At 45.9% G+C, this 27445-nt stretch overlaps 1 protein-coding gene across 2 annotated transcripts; it reads left to right on the plus strand.

Annotated features, from left to right (window-relative positions):
• The first annotated feature begins 762 nt into the window (after positions 1 to 762).
• On the plus strand, positions 763 to 26723 carry Ampd1 (adenosine monophosphate deaminase 1). 2 transcript variants are annotated; one of them, XM_042279626.2, is made up of 16 exons: positions 763 to 896; positions 2250 to 2261; positions 5237 to 5417; positions 7221 to 7386; positions 11291 to 11456; positions 12882 to 13101; positions 14551 to 14680; positions 17451 to 17645; positions 17915 to 18046; positions 21092 to 21255; positions 22780 to 22906; positions 23085 to 23248; positions 23874 to 23994; positions 25711 to 25884; positions 26223 to 26333; positions 26543 to 26723. In XM_042279626.2, exons 1-16 carry the CDS (start codon positions 773 to 775, stop codon positions 26699 to 26701), a joined length of 2346 nt encoding a protein of 781 aa, XP_042135560.2. In that variant the 5' UTR covers positions 763 to 772; the 3' UTR covers positions 26702 to 26723. The 2 variants fall into 2 exon arrangements, with proteins under 2 accessions (XP_042135560.2, XP_042135561.1); XM_042279627.2 differs by lacking the exon at positions 2250 to 2261 and having other exon boundaries at positions 776 to 896.
• The last annotated feature ends 722 nt before the right edge of the window (positions 26724 to 27445 follow it).

Consider the following 27445-nt stretch of genomic DNA (forward strand, 5'->3'; position numbering starts at 1 on the left):
AGTCACAGCATTAGGGGACAGTCGTCTTTCACCAGTAGAAACCAGTGTGTTTTGTTTTCTTCACAGCACACCTATGTTAACACCTGATAACTATCTTAGAAATTTTGTTTCTGAGATGGTGTTTCATGTACCTCGACTTAACATAGTCTTAACTTGCTATGTAGCTAAGGATGACCGTGAACTTCTGATCCTGTCTCTACTTCCTGAGTGCACGTGTATTCCATCATGCCTGGTTTGAAAAAGTGTTTTATTGGATATTGTTTGTTAGAATTTCAGTAGGAGCTTTATCTTTCTTGCTCACTATCTGCCACTGCCCAGGTCAGTCACAGTTAGCCTTTCAAATAATGAGGCCACACAGATAGTAACAGTGTGTGGGGGTGATGTGTAAGTGTGTGTATGTGTGTGAGAGTGTGTGCTAAGGACCTGATGAATGTACCAGGGCATTCACCAAACATAGAAAGCTCTCCTGGTGTTAGGACACCTGTTTTCAGAGCCCAGGAGACTCTGATGTAAGTGGGATTAAAAACAAAAAACAAAAAACAGATGCAGGTCATATCGTCCGAGAAAGCCATTCTGGATGAACCAGCATGATGTATGGTGGGTGTGGAATTTGATTTCCGGCCACTACAGCTACCTTCTCTAAAATCCCAAGATAAAGACAGGCTTCCCCTGTTTGTCACTGTCATTGCCTAAAGCTATAAATAGGTCTGAAGCTCATCTCTCCTTTTAGCAGGGAAGGGTCAGATTACAGGGGGCAAAACAAAATAATAAAATGAGTGTCCCAGTATTTCAAAGTGTCGGTCGGTCGGCCACCCCCACACTCCCTCTCTCCTTCCTCTGCTGTGTTCTCCTAGAATCAAGGACCCCAGCCACAATGCCTCTGTTCAAACTTACAGGTAGGTGTGCAGAAAGTATTTGGAGAACTCAGGGATTTCTTTTCCGTATGCAACCATTTTTTTTAACTGCCATGCCGGCTTCAGGAACCCTTTATTTGGGGTCCATGAGAGCTTCAGATGTACGCATCAGAGAGAGGCAAAGCATCTTCAAGTTGGCTTTCTTTCTGGTTGTAGGAAGAGGGTTATTTTCTCAAACTATGCCTTTGCATCCCTTAGAAAGCTGAGCTGTCTATTTGACTACTCTGAGCAAAAGCTAAGCTTTCACAGACCGGAGAAGGGCTGTTTGTCTACAGTGGTGTATGAAAGATCATGAGCATGGCAGGAACTTTAACCCAGAATGTTCCAGGGCTTTACAGGCCACACTTGCACTCAGATTAAAAAAAAAAAAAAAAAAAAAAAAAGAAAGAAAGAAAGAAATCAATTGTGTGTATGTTTCACTATAAAAAGCTAGGCATGTGAAATAAAAAGAATAATTACACCAAAAGTTAAAGTAATAATCACTCAGAGAAATTAGAAAGCCGTAGCTTTAAAAGTCATATTGTCTTACCAATGGTTCAAGGATCCACTCAACATTTTGGAATTCAGCTTCTCCATCTGTGTCCTATGTAAAAGTAAAGATGCTTTTAAGAACACAGTTGTATTTGTGTTGTCCCAGTGATTGTATAGCCTTTGGGCAGGAGTATGCTTTAGCTTACTCTTATGTGACTTATTATGTATTTATTCCAAACACTTCCTAAAACCATTTGAAATGGCTGTATGGTATTCCCAGTTTTCTTAATTTTTTTTATCATATTTTATATGCATAAATGTCCTCTTGACCTTGTGCATCTAAAACTTGCTCTGTATTTCCATGGAACTGGGTCTCTGAAGTGGTAGTTCAGTGGTTTACTAAATAAGCTTGTTTGGTGTACCTATTCCAGCACCGTTGAAGAGGTCCTGGCCCTCCTCTTCAGGTTCCTCTGTTTTGTCTTCTTTTCAATTTCCACCCTACAAAAAATACCGTTAGGGGAATGTGGCTCAGTAGTGGGGTGTGAGCTTGATATTGGCATGTGCAAGGCCCCAGGTTCAACCCCCAGCACCACAGCCCCCGCAAGAAGCACTTTTTAAAAGAGTAGTAATATGTACTTAAAGACACACGTTAGTAAGGAAGGGGATGAACGTATGTAACGCCCTTATTTATCCCTGTGATGTCCTTGGGCAGCGCAGGGCGAGCCCAGAAGATGGGCTGAAACAGCACTGTGTCCCAGCCTTTCTGTGGCGCCTTCACGCTGTTTCCCAAAGCCCGAGTTCATGATCACAGCGAGTGCTCAGAGTTGTTCACATGTTCTGTCTTGTTTGTTCTACTTCACACAGGTCAAGGAAAACGTGAGTATCTCGGACTGTTTTTCCTGCCACTTGCAAGTATCTGTAAAAGAAATGACAGTGTTTCTTAACTCGCAAAGGTGCTTATTTCTCAGCAGTGTTTGCAGATGGAACCACAAAAGCCAGTAGCAATGAATAACAACCAGAGCTAGCAAACGGCCTTCGTGGATTCCCTGGGTTTCCAAAACACAAACACACTACATCTAAAGCACCCACTACCCTTCCTCCCCCTAAAGGAAACATGAGCCCGGCATGATGCCGAACACCTGTAATCTCAACACTAGGGAAGCTGAGGCAGGAGAATGGAGAGTTCAAGGCCAGCCTGGCCTCCATGGGGAGACCCTGTTTTAAAATACAACAACAAAACACCCAAGCAAATGGAGGCTACCTCCCAAGTCACTCATTTGCTACTTCGAAATAAAACATACAGATGAATCAGCAGAGGTCTGCTAAACCTTGCCTTATATGATCCTCAACTCTAGCGCCAAAAAAAAAAAAAAAAATCATTGTGAATTTTTTGGCCAGATAAAACATGATTTTAGATAAACTAGCTTTAGTTGTGTGTTCCACCCTCTCTCAGAGTCTACTGTTCTTTTGCTGACTGATGTAGTTCTGCCTCCAAGTTCCTGTGAGATGAGATGTGGGAGGTGGGAGGCCTGCAAGCTGGCCTTCCCCACACACGGATAACTGCTGGAAAATAAACCTGGGTTTCTGGGTCGGTTCTCGGGTGTGGAAGCAGGCATGGGGATCTTTTTCTCAAGCCGTGTATGTACTTCCTGCATTGGTAATCCCACATGTTCGGGAGAGCTCTGCAGACTTTAAACATGTCATGAGGTTGACTTCTTACTAACGTTCCCCTTTTATGATGATGAACCTGAGGCTCCTGGTGACTGCGGTTTGCCAAGGCTACCCAGAGGTCATGGACGCCGTTTCTCACCTTAATCCAGTGCCCTAGTTTGCCACTTTACCTTTCTTTTTCCTCTTTGTCCTGAAAAAGATGTCCTGTCCCCCGGACACCACCCCTCAGATGTCCCATGATCTCAAACAACATACGCAGGGAGAATCAGCAATTATCTGTACAAGCCCGAGGAGACCATGTCTCCTTCCTGATTCGGGCTGTCTTCACATTTTATCTACTTACTTTTAAAATACTAGTTCCATTTTTCCTTCCCACAGCCACCATGCCCTGAGGTAGTTGGAAAGGCAAAGCTCTTGAATTAGAGATCAAATTTCAGCTGTGCTTGCATGGAGTCAAAACAGCTGTTTAATTCTGTGGAATCAAATATCAACCATATCATTTTTGGTCATAGTGTAAGCTACTTAAGATTATAACGTTTACTTTCAACTGTCATAGTGGTTTAGAGAGATAAAACCTTAGTAAAGATATATATATATATATATATACATATACATATATATGTGTATATATGAGACAAATGGATAGGAACAATCCCAGATAACAAACTCTGCTCCAGAAGAGCCAAGGCGTCCCCAGATGGGATTTCGTGTCTGTCCTTCCTGAGGTCTTCAGAAGCACTGCCACAGATCCAGCACGACAAGCCATGGCATTGCCCCCCTCCTTATCATCATCATAACTGACTGGCCTGTGTCCATTTGCCCTTCATGATGCATGAAGCATCTTTTAACTTCTGCCTGCCACTCAGCTTCGAGGTGTCTGTGATGCTATGGGAATAGGAAGGATGCTATTTCTGGGGTCAGCCGGTGGTGGGCTGGGGAGGGAGGCATGCTCAGCCATCACTTGTATCTGTGTTCTATTTGTTGTATTATGGACCGATGCGCTTGCCAAAGAACCACTAACAGCATCCAGACATGCTCCTCGGTTTCAGGAGGTGTTTGTGCTTCACGGGGCAGACAGATGCTCGAGGTTCAGGCCACGTAGTCTCTGCCCTGTTAACTCCACCGTCACCAGCCAGGGTTTGAAACTAGCTTACCTGGCAGCATTGGTGAGGGGACGAGTCACTTGCTATCATTGCTAATGCATGCTTCACCCCATCCCGTCATAACTACATATCATCCTTAATGGCCCAAAGCTAAACCAACGGTGTGCTTGCCCCATGCTGCCAAATGACCTCATTCGGTTGAATCTGATGCTTTGTTTTTCTGGAAGGGTTTCCACACACATTATCTCACTCATTATGTCACAACAGGCTTGCAAGGGAGGCTAGGTTGGCATTAGTGCCTCCACTTAGCACACAAGGAAACTGAAACAGAGGGAGGTGAAGGAGTTGATAAGCACAGGGCAGAAACTTGTACTCATTATATCATGAAATCAGGCTGAAAACAATCACCTTTTGGAGGCCTGCAGAGATGCCGCCGCTGGCCACAGAGGGTGGTTCTCTGGGTGGTGTGCTCCGCCGTTTCTCTGGCAAGTTTCTGTATCAGTATTGCTCCAGCGGCTGGCTGTTTGCTGCCCTCATTCCTCACTAGATATCTTCTGGAAGTACCAAGAGGCCAGAAGAAGTGCTGCAGGTGTGGGGTGTGGGGTGTGGGGTGGCTAATGAGGTGTGAGCCGAGCCCTGGGGGAGGAATGGCCCCCACCACATGGTCCTCCTTTCCCCACATAACACCACATCACAGTTGTCAGGTTTTTGAAAAATGGAGGTTGTTGTAGGAGAGAAACTTGCCCCAGAAGGGGCTCTCGAGGCCACGTTCATTTCCTGTATCTGGAAAGGACTCTGTTATGGAGGACTATGAAATCAAACCCGGCTCCGCCAGGAACAAGCAATCTAACATTAAAAGTTTGTCCTGTAAGAGTCTAGCCGCATCTTTAGGGCCCTCCAGAAGTGTGCTCCATACACAGAATCCCACCAGTGCGAGAGCAGACCTGAGCTCTGGGTGAAGGTTCGCTAAGCCACGAAGCCAACACAAAAGATCTCAACCCTTGTGCCTGATGCCCAGAGACTCCTGGATGGTTCTTGGATGAGAATGTCAACTAATATGTGAAAAACCTCTTCTAGAAATCGATGATGCGATGCGTAGCTTTGCCGAAAAAGTGTTTGCCTCTGAAGTCAAAGATGAGGGAGGTCGGCATGAGATCTCCCCCTTCGACGTGGATGAGATCTGCCCGATTTCCCTTCATGAGATGCAGGCACACATATTCCACATGGAGAGTCTGTCCATGTCCGTGGATGGCAGGAGGTAAGCGGTTAAGGCGGATGCACAGCACCTTGCCAGAGACGGCAGGTCCTGATGAAGGTCTGTCTGAGTGCAGGTCACATAGAAAGGAAGGACTCTGCCAGGCTTCCAAGTACTTCCTCCTCCTCACCGCCTCTGAGCAGTGATGGAAAAGGAAGAGTGCATTGGGGCCCTTACCCTCGTCTGCATCTCCTGGAGCTAAATAAAGCCTTTCTGTCTGCCCCAGGGCCTCCAGAGTGGGCTGACAGCCGCGGCCAACACTCTCAACATAGACCCAGCCAGAGGAGGAACTGGAACGCAAATGCCTTCACCTTCACACATGCCCCCTAGTCAACAGCAGTGTTCTCCAGTGTGAATCCCTCTCCAGACAGTCTGAGGGTACCTTGGCCTTGAAGGGATACTTCATCCCTGCCCATAGTACACCTGCTACCCTTCCTCCAGGAGTTACCAGAGATCTTTCATGAAAAGAATGATTCCCCTTTATTTCTAGCACTCCCTACAGCTCTTTACCACACAGTCCGCAAACCTTTCAGCCCTCCCTGATCCTGCCGGCCTCAGCCTGCTGTCTTTCTCCTGGTTTTATGCCTTCAAGGGAGGGAACAGCAAACTCTTTTGGGGTCCCCTGAGGACCTTGCCAGGGCTTGTGTCTCTTCAAAGTAGAAACTTAAAAAAAAAAAAAAAAAAAAAAAAAGTCCATATAAGAAAACAGAATCAGCCAGGTAGTGCACGCCTTTAATACTAGCACTAGGGAGGCAGAGGCAAGCAGATCTCTGAGTTTGAGGCCAGCCTGGTCTACAGAGGGAGTTCCAGGACAGCCAGGGCTACACTGAGAAACCCTGTCTCAACCGCCCCACTCCCCTCCCCCCCCACACACACACAAAGAGAAAAAAGAAAGAAAACAATTTTAATGAAGTTTCTAATACTGTGCAAGCCATTCTATACACATTAAATCTCACAGAATCCAATGAGGTAGCTAGCCGTGTGACAAAATACCCAAGACAGATGAACTTAAGAGGAAAAGGCTTATTTGGGTCTGAGTTCCAGAGTTTTCAGTCCATGCTCAGTGGACTCTGTTGCTTTGGGCCTGTGATGAGGGGGGACATTGTGGGAGGGAATTCATGATAGAATAAAGCTGATTGTTTTATGGTAGGAGAAGGGAGGAGAGAGACCGGGGTCTCATGCCCCCCTCAAGAGCATGCATCGGCTGGCTGCTCTCACTCCTTTCCACCAGACCACTTTAAGCAGTTGTTCCCCTCCCCCGGAGTGCCACAGACTGAGGAGCAAGCGGTCAGCACACGTGGGAGGGATTTCAGATGGGAGCCATAGCAGAACTGTACTGAGCCGTGGTTCTAAGCCATGGTACTAAGCTATGGTTCTAAACTGTGGCTCTAAGCTGTGGTTCTAAGCTGTGGCTCTAAGCTACTACTGTGGTTCTGTACTACTAGGGAGATGGAAGCTCAGAATTTAAGGAACATGAATAAAATGACACAGGACACAGCTGCCATTTCCTGTGTTCACTGTAATAGATGGATTGCCTATTCTATCCCTGCCAGACCTTTGGGAAAGAAGGGTGTCATGGTGAAGCCTTCTAGTATATTCCCTCAGGTCCCCTGCTCTAAAAGAAGCCGTCATATTTGTTTGGTGCGTTCTTCTCCCATTATGGTGATATCTTGTTTCTGACACCCAATTCATATTTTAGTTTTTACCTTTTTTGCCTCAAAATAAACTGGCATGGTGAAAACCCGTCTACTACAATGACCGTTCTGAGGGAGAGCAAGCTAATTCCTTTTGTTTGTTAATTTCAAGGAAAAGGCGCTTCCAAGGACGGAAGACGGTTAATTTGTCCGTTCCACAAAGTGAAACATCTTCTACCAAACTGTCCCACATCGAAGAATTTATCTCTTCATCCCCGACCTACGAGAGTGTGCCTGACTTCCAGAGGGTGCAGATCACTGGTGACTACGCCTCTGGGGTGAGTCGTGCTTGCCACGCCGATGTCTGCACAGCCAGCCAGACACTTGTAGCTCCGTGCCACCCTCCTTCCAGTCCAGGCAGAGGCAGCCTTTGCCATGCTCCATCCCCATTGCAGGACCAATGCTGAATGTCCTGCTTCTGTACTGCTGGCCCATCCCACACAGCACTGTGGGTGGCCCAGGCTACAGGGGACAGACAGACAGAGGCGAGGGGATGAGGGCCGAGGGCATCGCAAGATAGCCCAGAAGGCAAAGACGTTTGCTACCAAGGCTGAAAACCAGAGTTCAATCCCCAGGCCCCATACGGTGGAGGGAGAGAACCAGCTCCTGCAATTGTCTCTGACTTCCATGTGCACCATGGCACATGCGCAAAACAAAGGAAAATCTAAGGGAGGGGGAGTGGCTGGAGGAATGGCTTGGCAATGGCAATCGAGAGCCCTTGCTCTGGCAGAGGACCTAGGTTCACTTCCCAGCACCCACATGGTGGCTCATACTGTCTGGAGCTCCAGTTCCAGGGGATCTGACACCTTCTTTTGACCTCTGTGCACACAACTGTGGTGCGCACACATGTATGCATGCAAAACATTCACACATAATAAACATTTTAAAAAAGGAAAATTCCAATGAGGCCAGATAAAGTCTCTGGGTTCATTACAGTTGCTTGCACAGCAGATGTTGCTTGGAATGGATTCTAGTATGTCACAGGGAGACTGAACTCATGTTACTAACAATTTGTCCTGCTTGTCAATTAATAAATCTCTGCCACACAGACTTGCAGTATCAGCATCATATTGGTGAAACTGCCATCAAGGCCTCAGTCTCTGCTCCAAATATAGAATCAATACCGAGCCCCCTTCTCATGTAACTGCCTAAGATACTCCCAAGGCTCAGGGTGCTGAAATGCAAGTCATTCTTGTTTGTTGATTTTCTTCAGTATGGTAACCAGGGTGTTGGGCAGGGGCAGACATCAAAGAACGGACGTGGAATGTTTAACGAAATGGTCCGTGCATGAGAAGCACAGACCCCATAGGCGTCAAAGGGCTAACAAATCAGGGGCACAGCTGGCATCTCTGTGCCTGGCAGACACGAGAACAGGATCAGAAAGGAAGACGATGCACAGAAGTCAGGGAAGCGGGACCCACGTCGGAAACCTGCGCCCAGGGTCTTGGTGCTTCACTTAGCGGCTGAATATGGCTAACCTGCTGAGCAATGTTCCACATGGCTGTGCTCTGTAGCCAACAGGGGCATCCTTGAAATGTAAACAGAGATGGAGAGGGTTGTCTCAGGGCTAAAGTCTCGGGCCTTAAGAACCTGATGAGCAATTGACTCAATTTAATTGGCCCTTACTGAGGCCAATTGCTAAGGCCTTGAATGCTGAAGTGCTGAGGGCTGGGGACATGGGGGAGCATGAGCTCCTTTGCCTGTGGGGAGCTGATGGGCCACTGGTCTACCACGCTCTACCTGGCAGTAGAATAGTGTCACTGGAAGCTGACCCCGAGATTTAGCACTTACTCCAGGCTCTTTGGGCTAAAGCTAGCGTCTATCTTTCAAAGCAGACTAACAGGACGTGAGCTGTCTGGCTGTGATTTCTGCCATCCTGCTGATAGCCAGGGTTCATTTGCTGACCTGGCTGGCTGGGCATCTCCTTCCTTACCAGCTCCGTGTGCGTGTGCGTGTGCGTGCCATTCCCTAAGTTGCACACTCAGTGTAAGAGGATCTGCCACAGAGGAGCACCCCTCTTCAGACAAGGGTGTACAGCAGCCGGGCTCCCCCATAGGATTCGAAACGAGCACTCAAATAGGTGTACTGCTCAGGATCTGTCATCTGTATCTCCAGCCTTTGGGATCAGACTTGTGCTGTGTTCAGAGAGAAGGTCTTTGGGATCTGATAATACAGCTCAAACCAATTTTTTTTTTTTTTTTTGAGCTGAGGATCGAACCCAGGGCCTTGCGCTTGCTAGGCAAGTGCTCTACCACTGAGCTAAATCCCCAACCCCTCAAACCAAGTTTTATTCTAGAAGCTCTCTCTCTTTTTAGACAGAAATAAAATTCTCTAAGGCTATCTAAAAGAAGCTTGGTATGGGACACATGCCCGTAATTCTAGGACTCGGGAAGATGAGACAGGAATTTGAGGCCAGCCAGGGCTACAAAGAGAGACAGTCTCAATATATATGTATTTTAAGATAGGCATGTTGGCCAGGCAGTGGTGGCTCACACCTTTAATCCCAGCATTTGGGAGGCAGAGACAGGAGGATTTTTCTGAGTTCAAGGCCAGCCTGGTCTACAGAGTGATTTCTAGGACAGGCTCCAAAGCTACAGAGAAACCCTATCTTGAACACTTTCCCCACAAAAAAAGATAGGCATGTTGTCTCAGACCTAAAACCACAGCACTTGGGTGGGAGAGGTAGGGCGATAAGGAGTTTGGGGCTATCCTTGGCTACATAATAAGTTGGAGGCCTGCCTGGCTACCTGAGACCTTGTCTCTAAGGCAAGAAGATAAGGAGCTAGGAAGTCAAGCCTCAGCTATAAAGTGAGACCCTGACCTGACTCAACAACTGCTGACCCCTCGTCAATATATTTTGACAGTCTGAGACACCGGACTCCATTTACATTGTATTTTATTGTTTTGTTTTGTTTTGAGACAAGACCTTGGCATACAATGCTGGCTGTCTTGGAATGTCTGTGCAGATCAGGCTGGCCTTGAAATTACAGTGCTCCTCCCTCACCACTGCCGCTGCCGCCGCCGGCCTCCTAAGCGCTGGAACTATAGACTTGGGCCATCACACCCAGTGTCCGAGGTTTGTGCAAATGTCATGTGAAAGGAGGAGTGCGTAGACTGTGTTAGAACGGGTTCTTCTTGAAAATGAAATCACAGGGCTTTGGGGAAGGCTCAGTCAGTGAGACCACTTAAAGTGAAAGAGGAAGGAACTGAGTTCAAATACCCAGCCCCCATGTAAAATGCTGGACATGGCCACACTTGCCTGTAACCCCCGTGCTGGGTGTAGCAGAGACAGGAGGGTCTCTGGGTCCCACTGGCTGCCAGACTAGTTCCAGGTTCAGTGAGAGACCCTCTCTCCAGGGATAAGGCAGAGAGTGGTGGACACCTGTGTCCTCCTTGGACACACATACCTGCAACATATGCACCTATTACCCCCCCAACACACTATCAATTGTGAAATCATGACATTTTCAGAAGAGATTCAATTAGAAATCATTATATTAAGTGCAATAAACCAGACTCAGAAAGACAAATATACCATATTTTCTTACATGCAGAACCTAGATTTAAAATTGTGTGTGTGACAAAACCAGAAATTGGGAAAGGGACCATGAAATGGGGGAAGAGATCTTAAGAGAAGGGGGAAGTAGAGGACATGCAATAGGAAAGCAGAGGGGGACTAACTGGATGGGAAAGGGGTGCGGCTGTAGGAAGAGGGGTCACGGGGGAGGGTAACAGGCAAAGGAAACTGATAAGAACAAATATATTGACACATATGAAGATGTCATGATGAAACCCACTACTTTGTGGGATAAGCTAAAAAAAACAAACAAAAACAGTTATTAAAAAAAGCAATCAGTTCTTTTAATCACTTTTTTTTTTTTTTTTAAATTTAGATAATCACCACTATGTAGCAAAAACCAAAACAGGTCCTGGAGACGCAAGGATAGAGATTTGGCCTTGGATTTTGAGTCTTAGAACCAAAAACCTCAGAAACAAATGCATAATTCATAGCAAAGATTCCTATCGCAGGTAAGGTACGGTAGAGTAATAAAAGAGTCCTGGTCCAGAAGGAACCAGCCAGGTAGTCAGGAGAGGCTCAGCAGGGCCACAGCACACAGGAAAGAGCTCAGCCTGACCACTTCCCAGGTTCTCACAGGCTCACCTCTGACACTTTCTTGGTAGGTAACAGTTGAAGACTTTGAGGTGGTTTGTAAAGGTCTCTATCGGGCGTTGTGCATACGGGAGAAATACATGCAGAAGTCATTCCAGAGGTTCCCCAAGACGCCCTCCAAGTACCTGAGGAACATCGACGGCGAAGCCTTGGTAGCAAACGAGAGCTTCTATCCAGGTAACCTATTCGCTCATGAATGTGAGGACTATAGCTTTTGGCTTACCTACTAACTATGAATTTTAACCTATGTTCTTAGATTATCAGTGACCCAGCCTTAAGGTATCATAGTTGCCATTGGCCCTGACCTGTGCCCATATGTCAATCACTGATTCTGTCCCTACAATACCTCTCAATCTTTTAAGTGGCTTCACACCCCAGCTTAGGCCAGTGTGTTTCCGTGTTTCAGTGGTTATGAAAGTGTCCTAATTACTTGGCTATGATTTGGTCTCACCGTCTTTTGCTTCATCCTCCTTTCTATGTTGGTTATTAAAACACAGATTCAAGCACGTTATTTTCCTGATAAAAACCTTCCGCTGCTCCCCATCTCCTACAGAGCCAGTCCCTACCATCTGCCTTCATCCAAAGGGCATTGCAGCCATTCAGGTTCCTACTTGCTCACTTAACCTGTTTCTACATTGATGGTTTCTACTCCATCCTCCTTAGCCTTTGTTATGGACCGGAGTGTTTGAGACAGGATCTCAAGTTTAACCAGGTTGGCCTCAAACCTTGATCTGTAGCTGAGGATATCCTTGACTCTTATCCTCCTGTCTTACTCTCTCAAGTTCAGGCATTACAGGCCTGCATCTCACCCTCAGCTTTAGCTGGAAGACTTCCTAGATCTCTGTGTAGCTAAATCGGCATGTCCAGAGTCAACCTAAGCTTTCAGGGTGCAGCCCATATTCCACCATTTCTTACCTGCCTCTGGCCTCTGTAGAAAAGGAATCTACAGGGCTGGTGACATGGATTAGTGGGTAGAGGGGACCTTCTGCTGAGCCTAAAGACCTGACTTTGATCCCCAGACCCACAAGGTGGGAAGAGACTCTCACAAGCTGTCCTCACATGTGCTGTGGCACACATGCACATATATTCATACAAAACAAGCTTCATTTAAGAACAAGTGACGCTAGACACAGTGGCACACACCTTTAATCCCAGGACTCAAGAGGCAGAGGCAAGAGGATCTCTGTGAGTTTGAGGTCAGTCTGGTGTACACAGAAAGTTCCAGGACAGCCAGGGATATGTAGTGAGACTCTGTCTTTAAAAAAAAAAAAAAAAAAAAAAAAAATAGCCGGGCGGTGGTGGCGCACGCCTTTAATCCCAGCACTCGGGAGGCAGAGCCAGGCGGATCTCTGTGAGTTCGAGGCCAGCCTGGTCTCCAAAGCGAGTTCCAGGAAAGGCGCAAAGCTACACAGAGAAACCCTGTCTCGAAAAACAAAACAAAACAAAACAAAAAAAAATACGAATTAATAAAGTTGTATAATTATAACTGATGAATTTGAGATGACAAACTAATGAGATATCGCAATATTTCTTATTTGGGTTATGTTTCCATGGTCCTTTGTCCTATATACTGATATATTACTCTGTGTTTTATTGAAAAAGTCTTTACCCCTCCTCCGAAGAAGGGAGAAGACCCCTTCCGCACAGAGGACCTTCCTGCAAACCTGGGCTACCACCTCAAGATGAAGGATGGTGTGATTTACATCTACCCTGATGAAGCAGCAGCCAGCAGAGATGAGCCTAAGCCCTACCCTTACCCAAATCTGGATGACTTCCTGGATGACATGAATTTTTTGCTTGCTCTAATTGCACAAGGGCCTGTGTAAGTGTTAACTGAGATCTGAACATCAGCAATCAGTGTTATTGATGATTGTAAGAATGCCATCACATACTCACTATGTTAAAATACTACATTAAAACCCTTTATTCCTTGTGATGGCCTTATGCAATACAGCTATCTATTTTCTATCTATCTGTCTATCTATCTATCTATCTATCTATCTATCATTTATCATATCTATATATCTATCCTATCTATCTATCCTATCCTATCTATCTATCTATCTATCTATCTATCTATCTATCTATCTATCTATCTATCCTATCTATCTATCTATCCTATCTATCTATCTATCTATCTATCTATCTATCTATCTATCTATCTATCATCTACCTATCTACCTATCTATCCTAACCTATCTATGTATCTATCTATCTATGTATGTATCTATGTATGTATCCATCCATCCATCCATCCATCCGTCCATCCATCCTCTGTTTATTTATTTGAAGTGTCTCAAACAGCCCGGGCTAACATCAAACTTGCTATGTAGTCCTGGCTGACCTTGAACTTCCATCCCTCTGCCTTTACCTCCCAAGCGCTAGTACAGACTTGCACCGTCATGCTCAGTTTATGCAGTGCTGTGGATTGAACACAAGATTTCTTACATGCTAGGCAGGCACTCTGCCAATTGAGCTATAGCCCTACTCTGATATACTCTCTTTTTTTCTTTTAGATTTATTTCATTACTATTAATATTGTTTTGTTTTGTTTTGTTGAGACAGGGTTTCTCTGTGTAGCCCTGGCTGTCCTGGAACTCACGCTATAGACCAGGCTGGTCCTGAACTCACAGAGACCCACCCGCCTCTGCCTCCTGAGTGCTGGGATTAAAGGTGTGCGCCACCACTGCCCAGCTTATTTTATTTTTTTAATTACACGGATATGCAAGTGTCTGTGTGGGGGTATGTGCATGTGAGGGCAGACCCCATGGTGGCCAGAGGCATCAGGTCCCCTGTCCTGGTGGTAACAGGTGGAGTTGTGAGATGCCAGAGGTGGACTCCAGGAACCAAACTCAGGTCTTCTTAACCACTGAGGCACGTCCCCACCCACACCATACCCTGAGATACTTTAGTTACAGTTAAACAAGCTGAAGCACCTGAGAGTTGAGGAACTTGAGTAAGCAACTCCGTGTCACCCAGTGCTGAAGCAGGATGGTGCCCAGTCTACTGGCTCCACAGTCAGGGACCTAGCCTTGGACCTACATGGTCCCCATAGATTTTTAAATGCTTTCCCAAGTCCTCCCTCAGTATTATGTCCAATTTTGCTGAAAAGCTGGGTACTTTAAGCTGGACTAATTGTGAAGGAATAAACAGTATTTCTTTCCACAACTGTTTCCTCCTGTGGGTGAAGAGAGTCCTGGAAGCTTCGAAATTGTTATTTTCCTTACCTGTCTGGAAAGGTTTAAGAATCCCGTGCATTTACTTTTCACAGCAAGACTTATGCTCACCGGCGTCTGAAGTTCCTCTCCTCCAAGTTCCAGGTCCATCAGATGCTGAATGAGATGGATGAGCTGAAGGAGCTGAAGAACAACCCCCATCGGGACTTCTATAACTGCAGGAAGGTGAGTGCACCCAGTTCAGAGCTCCTCAGGGAAACGCCATCTCTGATTTCTTCAGGGCGAGAAGCTGTTTGCCAATGAACGCGCCGCTTCTGCAGTTCCCAAGGATTGTAGTGAAGGCGGGTAGATCATATCTAGAAGATTTGAAGTGCCATTGTGTTGTTTGTTCAAAAGGACAAGAAGATGACACTTGACACGGAAAATTATCATTAAGAAGAAGCAGCCCAGGGGCAGAGCAATTGCCCAACCTGAGGTGTGCAAGGTCCTGGTTTGGGGGCCAATGCTGCAAAAATAAGTCATAACTGTTGCCAACAAGAACAAAAGACAAGCTGGGCAGTGGTGGCGCACGCCTTTAGTGCCAGCACTCAGGAGGCAGAGCCAGGCGGATCTCTGTGAGTTCGAGGCCAACCTGGTCTTCAGAGTGAGATCCAGGACAGGCACCAAACTACACAAAGAAACCCTGTCTCAAAAAATCAAAAAAAAAAAAAAAAAAAAAGGATTAAAAACAAAACTTTCAAGAGTTACTTCAAGCTTGGGAGAGCATCTTTTTCACTGTCTTCTGCTTTCTTACTATCAAACTTGGGGTGAAGAATTAAATAGCATTTGAGTTCCAGTGTTTTGATTTGTAAAGTTGAGGAATAGGTTTGCTCAACAGAGTTACATAAGGTTGCAAAACTCAGTCAGGAACACTTCCAATATATGTTCTGATCTTGCAAATGATTTCAAGGAAGGAGAAGTGGAGATATCTAAGCCATGTTTCAGGCTCAAGTCTTGCTTAGCTACCATCAAATTTTGAGCAAATACTTAGTCTATCAAAAATAAATTTATTTGGGGGCTGGAGAGATGGCTCAGTGGTTAAGAGCATTTGCTGTCCTTCCAGAGGACCCGGGTTCAATTCTCCACACCCACATGGCAGCTCACAACTGTCTGTAACTCCAGTTCCAAGGGAACTTGACACCCTTACAAAATAAAATTCAATAAAAATATTTTTTAAAATTAAATAAAAAATAAATTTATTAATAGGTTTTTATTTTATTTTTAAAAATAATGATTCCTTTACATTTTTTTTTTTTTTTTTTTTTTTTTTTTGGTTTTTCGAGACAGGGTTTCTTTGTGTAGCTTTGCGCCTTTCCTGGAACTCACTTGGTAGACCAGGCTGGCCTCGAACTCACAGAGATCCGCCTGCCTCTGCCTCCCGAGTGCTGGGATTAAAGGCGTGCGCCACCACCGCCCGGCTTGCATTTTTAAATTTTATTTAAAGTTATATGTGAGTGTGTACTTAGGCAAGGGAGAGGGGAGAGATGTGTCCTCTGAGTGCAGGTACTCTCAGGGTCTACAGTACTGGATCCCCTGGAAATGGAGTTACAGGCAGCTGTGCACTACAATGTGCTGGGAACTGAACTCAGGTCCTCTGCAAGAGCAATAAGCTCTCTTAACTGCTGAGCTATCCCTCTAGCCTTACCTATTGATTTTTGAGATGTGGTCTCTGTGCAGCCCTGGCTGACCTGGAACTCATTATATATACCAGGCTGCCTTCCAACTCACAGTGATCCTCCTCCCTCTGCCTTCTGAATGCTGGGATTACAGCAAACTGGGCATGATAAACTAAGTGTGGTGGCCCATCTTTAATCCCAGTACTGGGGAGGCAGAGGCAATAGATCTCTGTGAGTTCAAGGACAGTCTGATTTACAGTAAAAGTCTGTCTCTAAATAATTAAATATAAATAAATAAATAAATAAATAAATAAATAAAGGCATGGACTACATACCTGAAATCCCAGCCCTTGGGAGGTAAAAGCAGGAGGATCAGGAGTTTGAAGTCATCTTCAGCTACATATTAAGTCAGGGCCAGCCTGGGCTACATGAAATTGCCTGAAACAGACAAATAATATTATATTTATAAATTCTGTTTTTACCTCATCCTCCTTGTACCAGGACAGTTTTCAGGAGTCAGCTCTCTGTGGACATCAAGCTTGGTGTCAAATGCTTTTGCCTCTGAGCCATCTTCCTGCTCTAACTTTGTTTTGTTTTGAAGCCAGGTCCCATGTAGCTCAGTTTGGCTCGAACTCAATGTACAGTTGAAGATGACTTTAAACTCTTGATCCTTCTGCCTCCTCCTCCCCAGGTCTGGGATGTGGCTGGGATTCTAGGTATGTGCCAGTGTGGCCAACAAGCTTCATAATTTCAATCTTAACTTCTCTGGGTGAAAAAGCTATGATAGTTACATTGCTTCTAATTGTATTTATGGAATAGAGAATGAGCTATAAGAATTTTGTTTCAGCCGGGGAGTGGTGGCACACACCTTTCGTCCCAGTACTCGGGTGGCAGAGCCAGGAGGATCTCTGTGAGTTTGAGGCCAACCTGTTCTATAGAGCAAGATCCAGGACAGGCTCCAAAACTACACGGAGAAACCCTGCCTGGAAAAACCAAAAAAAAAAAAAAAAAAAAAGAAAGAAAGAAAAAGAATTTTGTGTCAAATGCAGGAAGCACATTGGGTGTGCTGATGTTTGGGAGGGGCAAACATCATCCCTGCACCCAGCTAAACCACTCACATTCTCGCACAGGTGCAGAGAGGACACAAACAGGTCTTCACTCCTGGGCCAGCTCCATCCACTATCAGTTCACATCACTATCTGTCCCTTTCTCCTTCCTCAGTGGGGTCTGCAGGCACTGTGGCCACTAACAGTGGTATAAAGATATATATATATACTAGTATATGTAGTGGTATAAAATATATATATTGCTGGTTTTTCTTTCCCTGAATGTGTACATAGGTGGATACTCACATCCATGCAGCCGCCTGCATGAACCAGAAGCATCTGCTGCGCTTCATTAAGAAGTCTTACCAGATTGATGCTGACAGAGTGGTCCACAGCACTAAAGAAAAGGATCTGACGCTAAAGGAACTTTTTGCTAAATTAAATATGCATCCGTATGACCTGACTGTTGACTCCCTGGACGTTCATGCTGTAGGTTGGAAAGATGCTAGTTCTACTTGCTCAATGACACAGGACCCTAAATGTCCTGGCCCATCCCTCCCTTAACGACCTTGGCAACTGTGATGCCTGAAAGCACCCCTGATGAGTTTCGACGTTTACCCACTATCACTCACACCGAACCTCAGTCCTGGAGGCCATCCTCTTCCCCTGAGATCAGCCCCCTGCTCCCCCTGGTCATTCCCAGGACTCTGTGTCCAGGAAGCCCTGGTAATCAAAACTGCTCTTGTTTCCTGATTCAGGGACGCCAGACATTCCAACGTTTTGATAAATTCAATGACAAATACAACCCCGTGGGTGCGAGCGAGCTTCGAGACCTCTACCTAAAAACAGACAATCACATTAACGGGGAGTATTTTGCCACTATCATCAAGGTGAGTAAAAAATACTTAGTATGGATCTGGAGGAGGTGGAAATGGGGAGTGTGCTGGGGGGAAGGGGAGGGGGACAGGAAGGGAGAGAACAAGGGAATCTGTAGCAGGAATCTTAAAAGTTCTTATTAATAAAATCAAACCTGAGGCGGGTTATTGGGGTCAATGCTGGTAGATCAGAGAGACAGAATAAGCCACAGCTATCTCACCTCGCCAGTTCCTCAGCTGGTCCTGTTTCCTCAGACTGGAAGCTTCTGTGTCCTCATCCAGAATGAATCTCAGCTGTACTGTGTTGCTCCATAGCCTGAAAGCTTAACCAGGCCAAATGCTTCTCCAGCCAAATGCTTCTAGTTTCTGGTCCTCACGCCTTATATATCTTTCTGCTGTCTACCACCACTCCCTGGGATTAAAGGCTGGCTTTCTGGGATTAAAGGCGTGAGTCACCATGCTTGGCTATTTCCAATGTGGCCTTGAACTCACAGAGATCCAGAGGGATTTCTGTCTCTAGAATGCTAGGATTAAAGGCGTGTGCTATCACTGCCTAACTAGTGGCTTGTCTGTTCTCTGACCCCAGGTAAGTTTATTAAGGTACACAATATTTTGGGGAACACAATACCCCCACATCTCCTCTCTTTTTGTCTAAAATTAAAAAAGCTTATAACTAATACAAGAAAAACTATCCAATAAGTATATGCAATATACAGTCAAGATTACATTAACAATGTCTAGTCCATTAACATTTGACAGATTCAGATAAAAAAACTCCATTATATATATTAACAATGTCCAGTCCAGTAACATCTGATAAACTCAGACCAAAAAATTTTCATTACTTATCTTATTTAAAACAAGTAGTTCCTTTTTAAAAGTAGATCCCATAATCTCCCTTTTTATCTTATCATATCCATATTTTCTCTTTTTTCTTTTCATAATAGATTCATTAGTCTACCTTTTGTCATTTTTATATCTTCCCCTTTTTCTTCAGTGTAGATTCAGTGATCTACCTATTTATCCTATTATTTCTTTATCTTTTTTCTCAGAGTAGATTCGATGATCTATCTCATATCTATATTCTCTTTTTCTTTTTGCTTTCTAGGGGTGAAGATATCTTTAGGGAATCTTGGAAAGAAAATTTTGGGGTTAATTGTCAAGTCCCGTATCATTTGTCCACTCTCTGCATAAAAGGAAAGTTCAGGGCTTGTTTCAATTCCTTGTTCAAGTAGTCTGTCAGGCTGGATCATCTCAGCTAGCCATCTCAAATTTGTCCTAAGCAGTTTGTAGTCCAAAGCAGATCTTTCCGTGGTGTTAATCAGCTTAATGGCTTTACCATAGTCCTTTTGAAGATTTCAAAGTCGCTGTTAGGTGTGGTCATGGTTCCATGCAGCCTTTTTTTTTTTTTTTTTTTTTTTTTTTTTGTGCCTCCTCTGGTTTGGAGCAATCACAGTCTGATAAATGTCTGTCTCTTGGAACCATGAACATTCTTCCCTAGAACAGAAAATCTTCACAGCAATTTCTCCCCACCATTTGTCTTGCCAAACTTTTCCGAACTGACCTTTGCCGATGCTTTCTTGTAACACGATGGTCCTGGCAATTCTTCTCTGAACCAGCAGCAGTAAACCCTTCATCCCAGGTAGCAGCATCACCGCAGTCACCAACATGATGAGAAGGAGCTGGCAACGTGGAGCAGTAGCCACTGCTTCCATGGTCCCACCACTGTTTGTGGTTCAGTCCGGGCTGAAGGTTCTCCCAAGCCTCCTAGGCCGGCCTCAAACTCGGGATCCTCCTGCCTCTGTCTCCTTCAGCAAATCCTACTGGCGTGTGCCACCACCACCGGCTGAGTGTAGCTTGGGCCTGAGCTGGGGCTCACAAGGCCACAGGCAAACAGCTTTTTCATGAATTCGTAACACAAACGTTGGGCGCCAGATGTAGCAGGAATCTTAAAAGTTCTTATTAATAAAATCAAACCTGAGGCGGGTTATTGGGGTCAATGCTGGTAGATCAGAGAGACAGAATAAGCCACAGCTATCTCACCTCGCCAGTTCCTCAGCTGGTCCTGTTTCCTCAGACTGGAAGCTTCTGTGTCCTCATCCAGAATGAATCTCAGCTGTACTGTGTTGCTCCATAGCCTGAAAGCTTAACCAGGCCAAATGCTTCTCCAGCCAAATGCTTCTAGTTTCTGGTCCTCACGCCTTATATATCTTTCTGCTGTCTACCACCACTCCCTGGGATTAAAGGCTGGCTTTCTGGGATTAAAGGCGTGAGTCACCATGCTTGGCTATTTCCAATGTGGCCTTGAACTCACAGAGATCCAGAGGGATTTCTGTCTCTGGAATGCTAGGATTAAAGGCGTGTGCTATCACTGCCTAACTAGTGGCTTGTCTGTTCTCTGACCCCAGGTAAGTTTATTAAGGTACACAATATTTTGGGGAACACAATACCCCCACAGGAATCTGTGGCTATTATGTAGAACTGAATAGTATTGTAAAATAAAAAATAAAAAAAATACTTAGTATGGCTCATGAATAGGGGAAAAGGGAAGAAGGGAAGGCAGCAAAGAAGGAAGAGGCAGAAAGGGAGGGAGGGAGAGAGAGAGAGGAAGGGGAGGGAGGGAGGTATCTCTGGGGAAATGCCTCTGTTTCTAGGGTAGAGAAGTTAAGGTGTGATTTAGGGGGTAAGAACCTGGCCTTTGAGGTTTGGGCAGAGCTAGAAGCATCCCTTGTGATGCTGTGTTTTAAGAAGCAAGGGCCGCATGTGCGGCCAGGGCTTGTGCCCTGGGGGTGGGGGTATACACAGCTGTACTTGTCTTGCAGGTCCCATGGCTATCTCATCCTTAGCCTGACCCTTCCCCGGTCTCTGCCACATCTTCTGAGTCTTTGTCCTCACAGAGTCTCTTCTGCTCCCTTAGGTCTTTGATACTTCTTGTCTCTCTCCCTTCCACATTTCCACAGCTCTTTTGAGGATACATTTCCTCTCCCTACATCCCACTGTTAGACCTCTGGGAGGACTTGTGGGAATCCCCAGCCTCAGATCCTTCTCTTGGCTCTACAGGAGGTAGGTGCGGACCTGGTGGAGGCCAAGTACCAGCATGCCGAGCCCCGCCTGTCCATCTATGGCCGCAGTCCCGACGAGTGGAACAAACTCTCCTCTTGGTTTGTGTGCAACCGCATCTACTGCCCCAACATGACATGGATGATCCAAGTCCCCAGGATCTAGTATGTATCTGCCCCTCCCCATGGCGGGCAGGCTCTCAAGCCTGTTCTCCTCTCAACCGGAACCAGGAAGCTATAGATCATTTCAGTAAATGTCAGCTTTCCTGAAGGGGCTACACCGGCTTTTTTTTTTTTTTAAGTTTTGAGACAGGGCCTCACTATATAGCCCAGGCTAGACTTGAGCTCACAATCCACCTGTTTCTGTCTCCCGAATGCTGGGATTACGGAATGGTGCCACCATGTCAGAATCCAATTATAGCTGTCTTGTATCCGAAACTTTACCACCCCTGGCTGATTCACCCACAAGAGCCCAAGGTCTTTGTCATCAGCATCTGTCAGGGCTGCTGAGGAAGCATACTCCCTCCCACGGTATGTCCAGGCACCCCCTGCCTGCAGGGGTGGTTTCTCTCCCGTGTGCAGTATCATCGATCTTTTATCTAACTTACATGCTCACGTAGTCTCTGGCAAGCTGCTCATGTGCCCTATGGCAATGCAAGGTTTCATTCACTGGGACTGGAGGGATGGCTCCGGCGGCCACGTGTTTGCCCCACAGTCCTGAAGCTCAGATCATGAGTTCCGATCTCTCAAAATACCTAAAAATGGGACCTAATGTATTGAGTTGTTATGAGGATTAATGTAGCTAATATTTTTGGCCGTTTAGAAAAGTTTCTGGTGCTGGGCGGTGGGGGCATAAGCAGCAGAGGCAGAAATCTCTGAGTCTGAGGCCAGCCTGGTCTACAGAGTGAGTTCCAGGACAACCAAGGCTACACAGAGAATCCCCATCTTGGAAAACAAACAAACAAACAAACAAACAAGAAAAAAAGTTTCTGGAATATATAAAGTGGTATACTTTATTGTTACCACAGATGAAGTGTGTGTGTGTGAGAGAGAGACAGAGAGAGAGAGAGACAGAGAGAGAAAGAGAGAGAGAGACAGACAGACAGAGAGACAGAGACTCTCCCAGAATTATCAAGCACTCTGCCAACTGAGCCACATCCCCAGCCCCAGAGAGGAACTCTCGATAGTAGCTTCCCGTTTTCTGTCTTGTGACCACACGTGTATTTGATCGATGAGCTCCCTATGGCACAATTACCATACTCCTCATAGCTGGACTCGGTTGTAAAGGTTGAGTGTTTTTGTTTTGTTTTGTTTTTTTCTTTCCTGAGACAGGGTTTCTCTGTGTAGCTTTGCGCCTTTCCTGGATCTCACTCTGCAGCCCAGGCTGGCCTCGAACTCACAAAGATCCACCTGCCTCTGTCTCCCAAGTGCTGGGATTAAAGGCGTGCGCCACCACTACCCGGCTGTAAAGGTTGAGTTTTCTTGCCACGGGGAGTTTATAGAAGAGCTGGGGTAGGTGGTCCAATGCCCAGCCCAGCCCAAACTCCTCTTCAGGGGTATGCAAGGAGAATATCTGGGCCTGGGTGCAGGATGAACACACTTTTCTGACACATGGCACCTCTGGCTCCCACACAGTGGGTCCCACTACGCTTCGTCTCCTCCTAAAGTTCCCTTTCCTCTTGCCTTTAGTGATGTGTTCCGATCCAAGAATTTCCTGCCACACTTTGGAAAGATGCTGGAGAATATTTTCCTTCCGGTGTTTGAGGCCACCGTCAACCCCCAAGCTCACCCGGTCCTCAGTGTCTTTCTCAAGCATGTAAGTATGACCCTTTGGGCTCTTCTGCTCCTTCTCACGGGCCAGCCGTCCTCGCCGGCCACCACCCTCTCTCTGGTCTTTATACTGACCTCCCCTTTGGAGCCGTCTGGGGAGTTTCTCTGCGGGCAGAGCCTCTGCCCTCGGACTGAACCCATGGCATGGCTCCCTTTTCTGACAGATCACTGGCTTTGACAGTGTGGATGATGAGTCCAAACACAGCGGTCACATGTTTTCCTCCAAGAGTCCCAAGCCTGAGGAGTGGACCATGGAAAACAACCCGTCTTATACTTACTACGCCTATTACATGTACGCAAACATCACCGTGCTCAACAGTCTGAGGAAGTAAGTCCGGGGGACGGGGCTGGAGGACTGTCTTTTGATACATCTGCTTGTGAGCGTGTGAGTGAGTGTGTGGGCGCCAGAGAGCACCCGGGAGGTCAGAGGACGACTTTCAGGTGTTGGTCCCCTCTCTCCAGGTTACTGAGGCAGGGCCTCTCTTGTTCCTGGCAGGTCTTGTCTCAGCTTTCCTCCTCACCTCACAAGTCCTGGGATCACAGATGCACATCACTGCCTCTTGCTTTTTTTTTTTTTTTTTAAATTCCTTTTAAAGATTTAACTATTTTTATTTTATGTATATGAGTGTTTTGCCTGCATGTATGTCTGTGGACCAGGTATGTGCCTGGTATCCAGGGAGGCACACGCTGAAACCGAAGATGTTCCTGCATGGGATACTCTATTCTTCTCTGTGCCCCACTGTATCTCTCCCCCCCCCCCCCACGCTGTCTCTTTCTTCTTTTAAAAAAAAAGTTTGTATTTAGTAAGAATTACAATGAGGTTTTGCGACGATGTTTTGCTGGATCTGGTTGGTGGCTGTTCTCTTCCCAAGTATTAACTCTGCCAAGGGATGCTCTTGTAAATCTCTCTGCCCAGAACCTGGGGTTCCCACCAAACTTTCCTTTTTTCACAGGGAACGAGGCATGAATACGTTTCTGTTCCGCCCTCACTGTGGGGAGGCAGGAGCTCTCACCCACCTCATGACAGCCTTTATGATAGCAGACAATATTTCTCATGGCCTGAATTTAAAGAAGGTGAGTTCGAAGCTTTTTAAATTTAATTTAAAGGTTTATTTATTTATTATGTATACAGTGTTCTGTTTGCGTGTATTCCTGCAGGCCAGAAGAGGGCACCAGATCTCATTACAGATGGTTGTGAGCCACCACGTGGTTGCTGGGAATTGAACTCAGGACCTCTGGAAGATCAGCCAGTGCTCTTAACTCTGAGCCATCTCTCCAGCCCTCTTAAATTTAATTTAATTTTGAGACAGGGTGTCATGTAGCCCAGGCTGGACTTGAATTTGCTATGTAGCTAAAGATGATTTTGAATTCCTGATCCTCCTGCATCTACTTCTGACTGCTGGGATTTGGGATTACAGGTCAATACCAACACATCTGGCTTAGAGTCTTTTCTTTTCTATTTTTGAGACAGGGTTTCTCTGTGTAACAGTCCTGGCTATACTGGAACTCACTCTGTAGACCAGGCTGGCCTGGAACTCACAGAGATCCACCTGCCTCTGCTTCCTAAGTCCTGGGATTAAAGGCATTCGCCACCATGCCTGGCCAGAGTATTTTCTTAATAGTAATAACAATTCAATTCTATATTAGAGCCTGTAACAAATAAACCATTAGGTCCATTTTCAGTATGAGCTGTATTTTGAGCTCATCAGGGAATCAAGGATAAGGAGGAAGCACTCCACCCATCTCCTCTAGCTATCAGCTGGCATCTGATAGCCTGAATGCTCTGCACTTCCTCCTCAGGGTTGAGAAGCCCAAGGTATCAGGCAAGAGGAGGGATAGGCAGATCTCAGGCCCCAGGAGGATGGGGAGCTTGGGTTGGGACTACGCCAGGGACTATGGAAACCACTGCTTCCCAGCAGCCATGGCTGCCTTTTCTCTGGCTTGTTACCCAGCTTTGCCAGGCTGGAACATGAACAGCGTCGACTTTGCTACTCTGAGTCTTTAGTATCCTTATTGTGAAATGAGGTTCATTGAGCATCAAACATTTTGGGGGTTACTTAGGGAGCTCATTCTACGGAGAGTTGTAAAGGGTTTCTCTCAAGGTTACCTTGCTGGTTGCCCTCAGAGATGAATGAACACACATCTGACTTCCATCTTAGAACTCTGACAGGTGAAGTCAGAGCGGTTTGGCTTCCCTGTAGCTCTTTTTTGCCAGGTTTCTTGTTGTAGCTTGCATTAAAATGTCTCTTGTGATAGTCATAACTTTGGTGTAGCCAAAAAAAAAAAAAAAAAAAAAAGCTGGTTTCGAGGAGACTTTCTTGAGCTATAATTGCCCAGATCAGACTATCTAACTTGGATAACTTAATACTCCAGTTAAAAGAACTGACTTTGCCCAATGCTTCTGAAAGCAATACCAGAAAATTTAATTTTAAGTATTTACATTGGAGAACTACAATCAGCCTGGTTAAGAGCAGTGGCTGCTTTCCCAAAGGACCTGGGTTCAATTCCCGGCACCCACACGGCAGTTCACAACTGTCTGTAACTCCAGTTCCAGGGAATCTGGCACCCTCACACAGATACACATGCAGGCAAAACACCAATGCACATTTAAAAAAAAGAAGAGGAGGAGGAGAAGGAGGAGGAAAAAGAAAAGAAAGATTATAATCACTTTCTAGGAGATTTAAGATACCTTTATTGAAAGCTAAAGCCTAAGGTTGCCCATGGGATTTTTAAGGTTCTAGCGTCTGTTCCCTTTCACTGTCCTCATTGTTACTTTTACTTTCTTTTCAGAGTCCTGTGTTGCAGTACCTGTTTTTCTTAGCCCAGATTCCCATCGCCATGTCACCATTAAGTAACAACAGCCTGTTTCTCGAATACGCAAAAAATCCTTTCTTGGATTTCCTCCAGAAAGGCCTGATGATCTCACTGTCAACCGATGACCCCATGCAGTTCCATTTCACCAAGGTACACACGGGAGCCTGTGCCACGCGAGTGTGCCTGCTGGGGCGGGAGCCTGAGCCACAGGAGTGTGCCTGCTGGGGCGGGAGCCTGAGCCACAGGAGTGTGCCTGCTGGGGCGGGAGCCTGTGCCACACGAGTGTGCCTGCTGGGGCGGGAGTCTGTGCCACACGAGTGTGCCTGCTGGGGTGGGAGCCTGAGCCACACGAGTGTGCCTGCTGAGCTACCATGCCCACCCGGAAACCGAGAGTCAGATCAAGGCACTTCTTTATTCTCTTTATGTAGGATGTGCACTGCTTCTTTTACAAATGCACCCCCTCTCCTTATTTACACTGATAACTACAGGAGCCCCTGATGGAAGAATATGCCATTGCTGCCCAAGTCTTCAAGCTGAGCACCTGCGACATGTGTGAGGTGGCGAGGAACAGTGTTCTGCAGTGTGGAATCTCTCACGAGGTAGACTTGAGTGCTAGTCTCTGGCCTTGTCTCTCAGGAAATAATACACATGTGACTTCTCAGGAAACATGCACACAGAGGCACTCAATGAACGGGCCACTGTTTTTCCTTTGGTTTATGAGTAACATGAGGATTACGGTGGGGGTGCAATCGCTGTCTAGCTCGGTGTGAAAAGAAACACTGAGCATTCCCCTCCCATTGTCTTACAGGAAAAAGCAAAGTTTCTGGGCAACAATTACCTTGAGGACGGCCCTGTTGGGAATGATATCCGGAGGACCAATGTTGCTCAAATTCGTATGGCCTATCGTTACGAAACTTGGTGTTATGAACTCAATTTAATTGCCGAGGGTCTTAAACCAACAGAATAAATAAAGCAAATAAGCTGAATAACACTGTGAGTGGGATTTTCATTGAGAGTTTGAATCCTGTAGTACTAATTATTGAGACCCTACTCTTAAAATAAAAATACTCTTAAAAAGCTTAGGTCAATAGGGGCGTTCTTAGGCAAAGTCAGACCAGTTATGTGAAAGTTTAGAAAATCAGCATTTGTGAATAGTACTGAGGGAAGATAAGATTTAGCAGGGAATTCTTAGCTTGCTAAAGCAGGAGACCTATGGGACTTGTTAGAAATATGCCTGCTAGGTACAGTGGTGCATGCCTTCAGTCCCAACACTCAGGAGGCAGAGGCAGGCACATCTCTAATGAGTTTAAACAAGCCTGGTCTACATGGTGAATTTCAGGACAGCCAAAGCTACATAGGCTCTTGTCTACAGAGAAAGACAGACAGAGAAAGAGAGAGAGAGAGAGAGAGAGAGAGAGAGAGACAGAGACAGAGACAGAGACAGAGACAGAGACAAGGTCAGGAGATGCTCTGGTCACCCAGATTACATTTGTTCACACACACCGTGTTGCCATCTAGTGGTCCGGTTGATATTTCCCTCAGGGTATTTTAAAAAGTGGTTATAGATCAGATGTAAACTATCAGATACCACCTTAGATACCAAAAGAAAAAAGATGATTTTCATTCTGCTTTCCCATTGTTCACCCTTGAGGCTATAAGCGGTGTGAAAAAGGGAACTCCTCAAGACATCTCAGAACGCAGTGAGAGCAAC

Source organism: Peromyscus maniculatus, chromosome 6 (genome assembly GCF_049852395.1).
Source record: "Peromyscus maniculatus bairdii isolate BWxNUB_F1_BW_parent chromosome 6, HU_Pman_BW_mat_3.1, whole genome shotgun sequence".
NCBI classification, from domain to species: Eukaryota; Metazoa; Chordata; class Mammalia; order Rodentia; family Cricetidae; genus Peromyscus; species Peromyscus maniculatus.

Coding starts and splice junctions, on each gene's coding strand:
- Ampd1 (XM_042279626.2), top strand. CDS start 773: ATGAGTGTCCCAGTATTTCAAAGTGTCGGTCGGTCGGCCACCCCCACA. Junction 7,387..11,290: donor CTGGTGACTACGCCTCTGGG/GTGAGTCGTGCT, acceptor CTTTCTTGGTAG/GTAACAGTTGAAGACTTTGA. Junction 18,047..21,091: donor ATTTTGCCACTATCATCAAG/GTGAGTAAAAAA, acceptor TTGGCTCTACAG/GAGGTAGGTGCGGACCTGGT.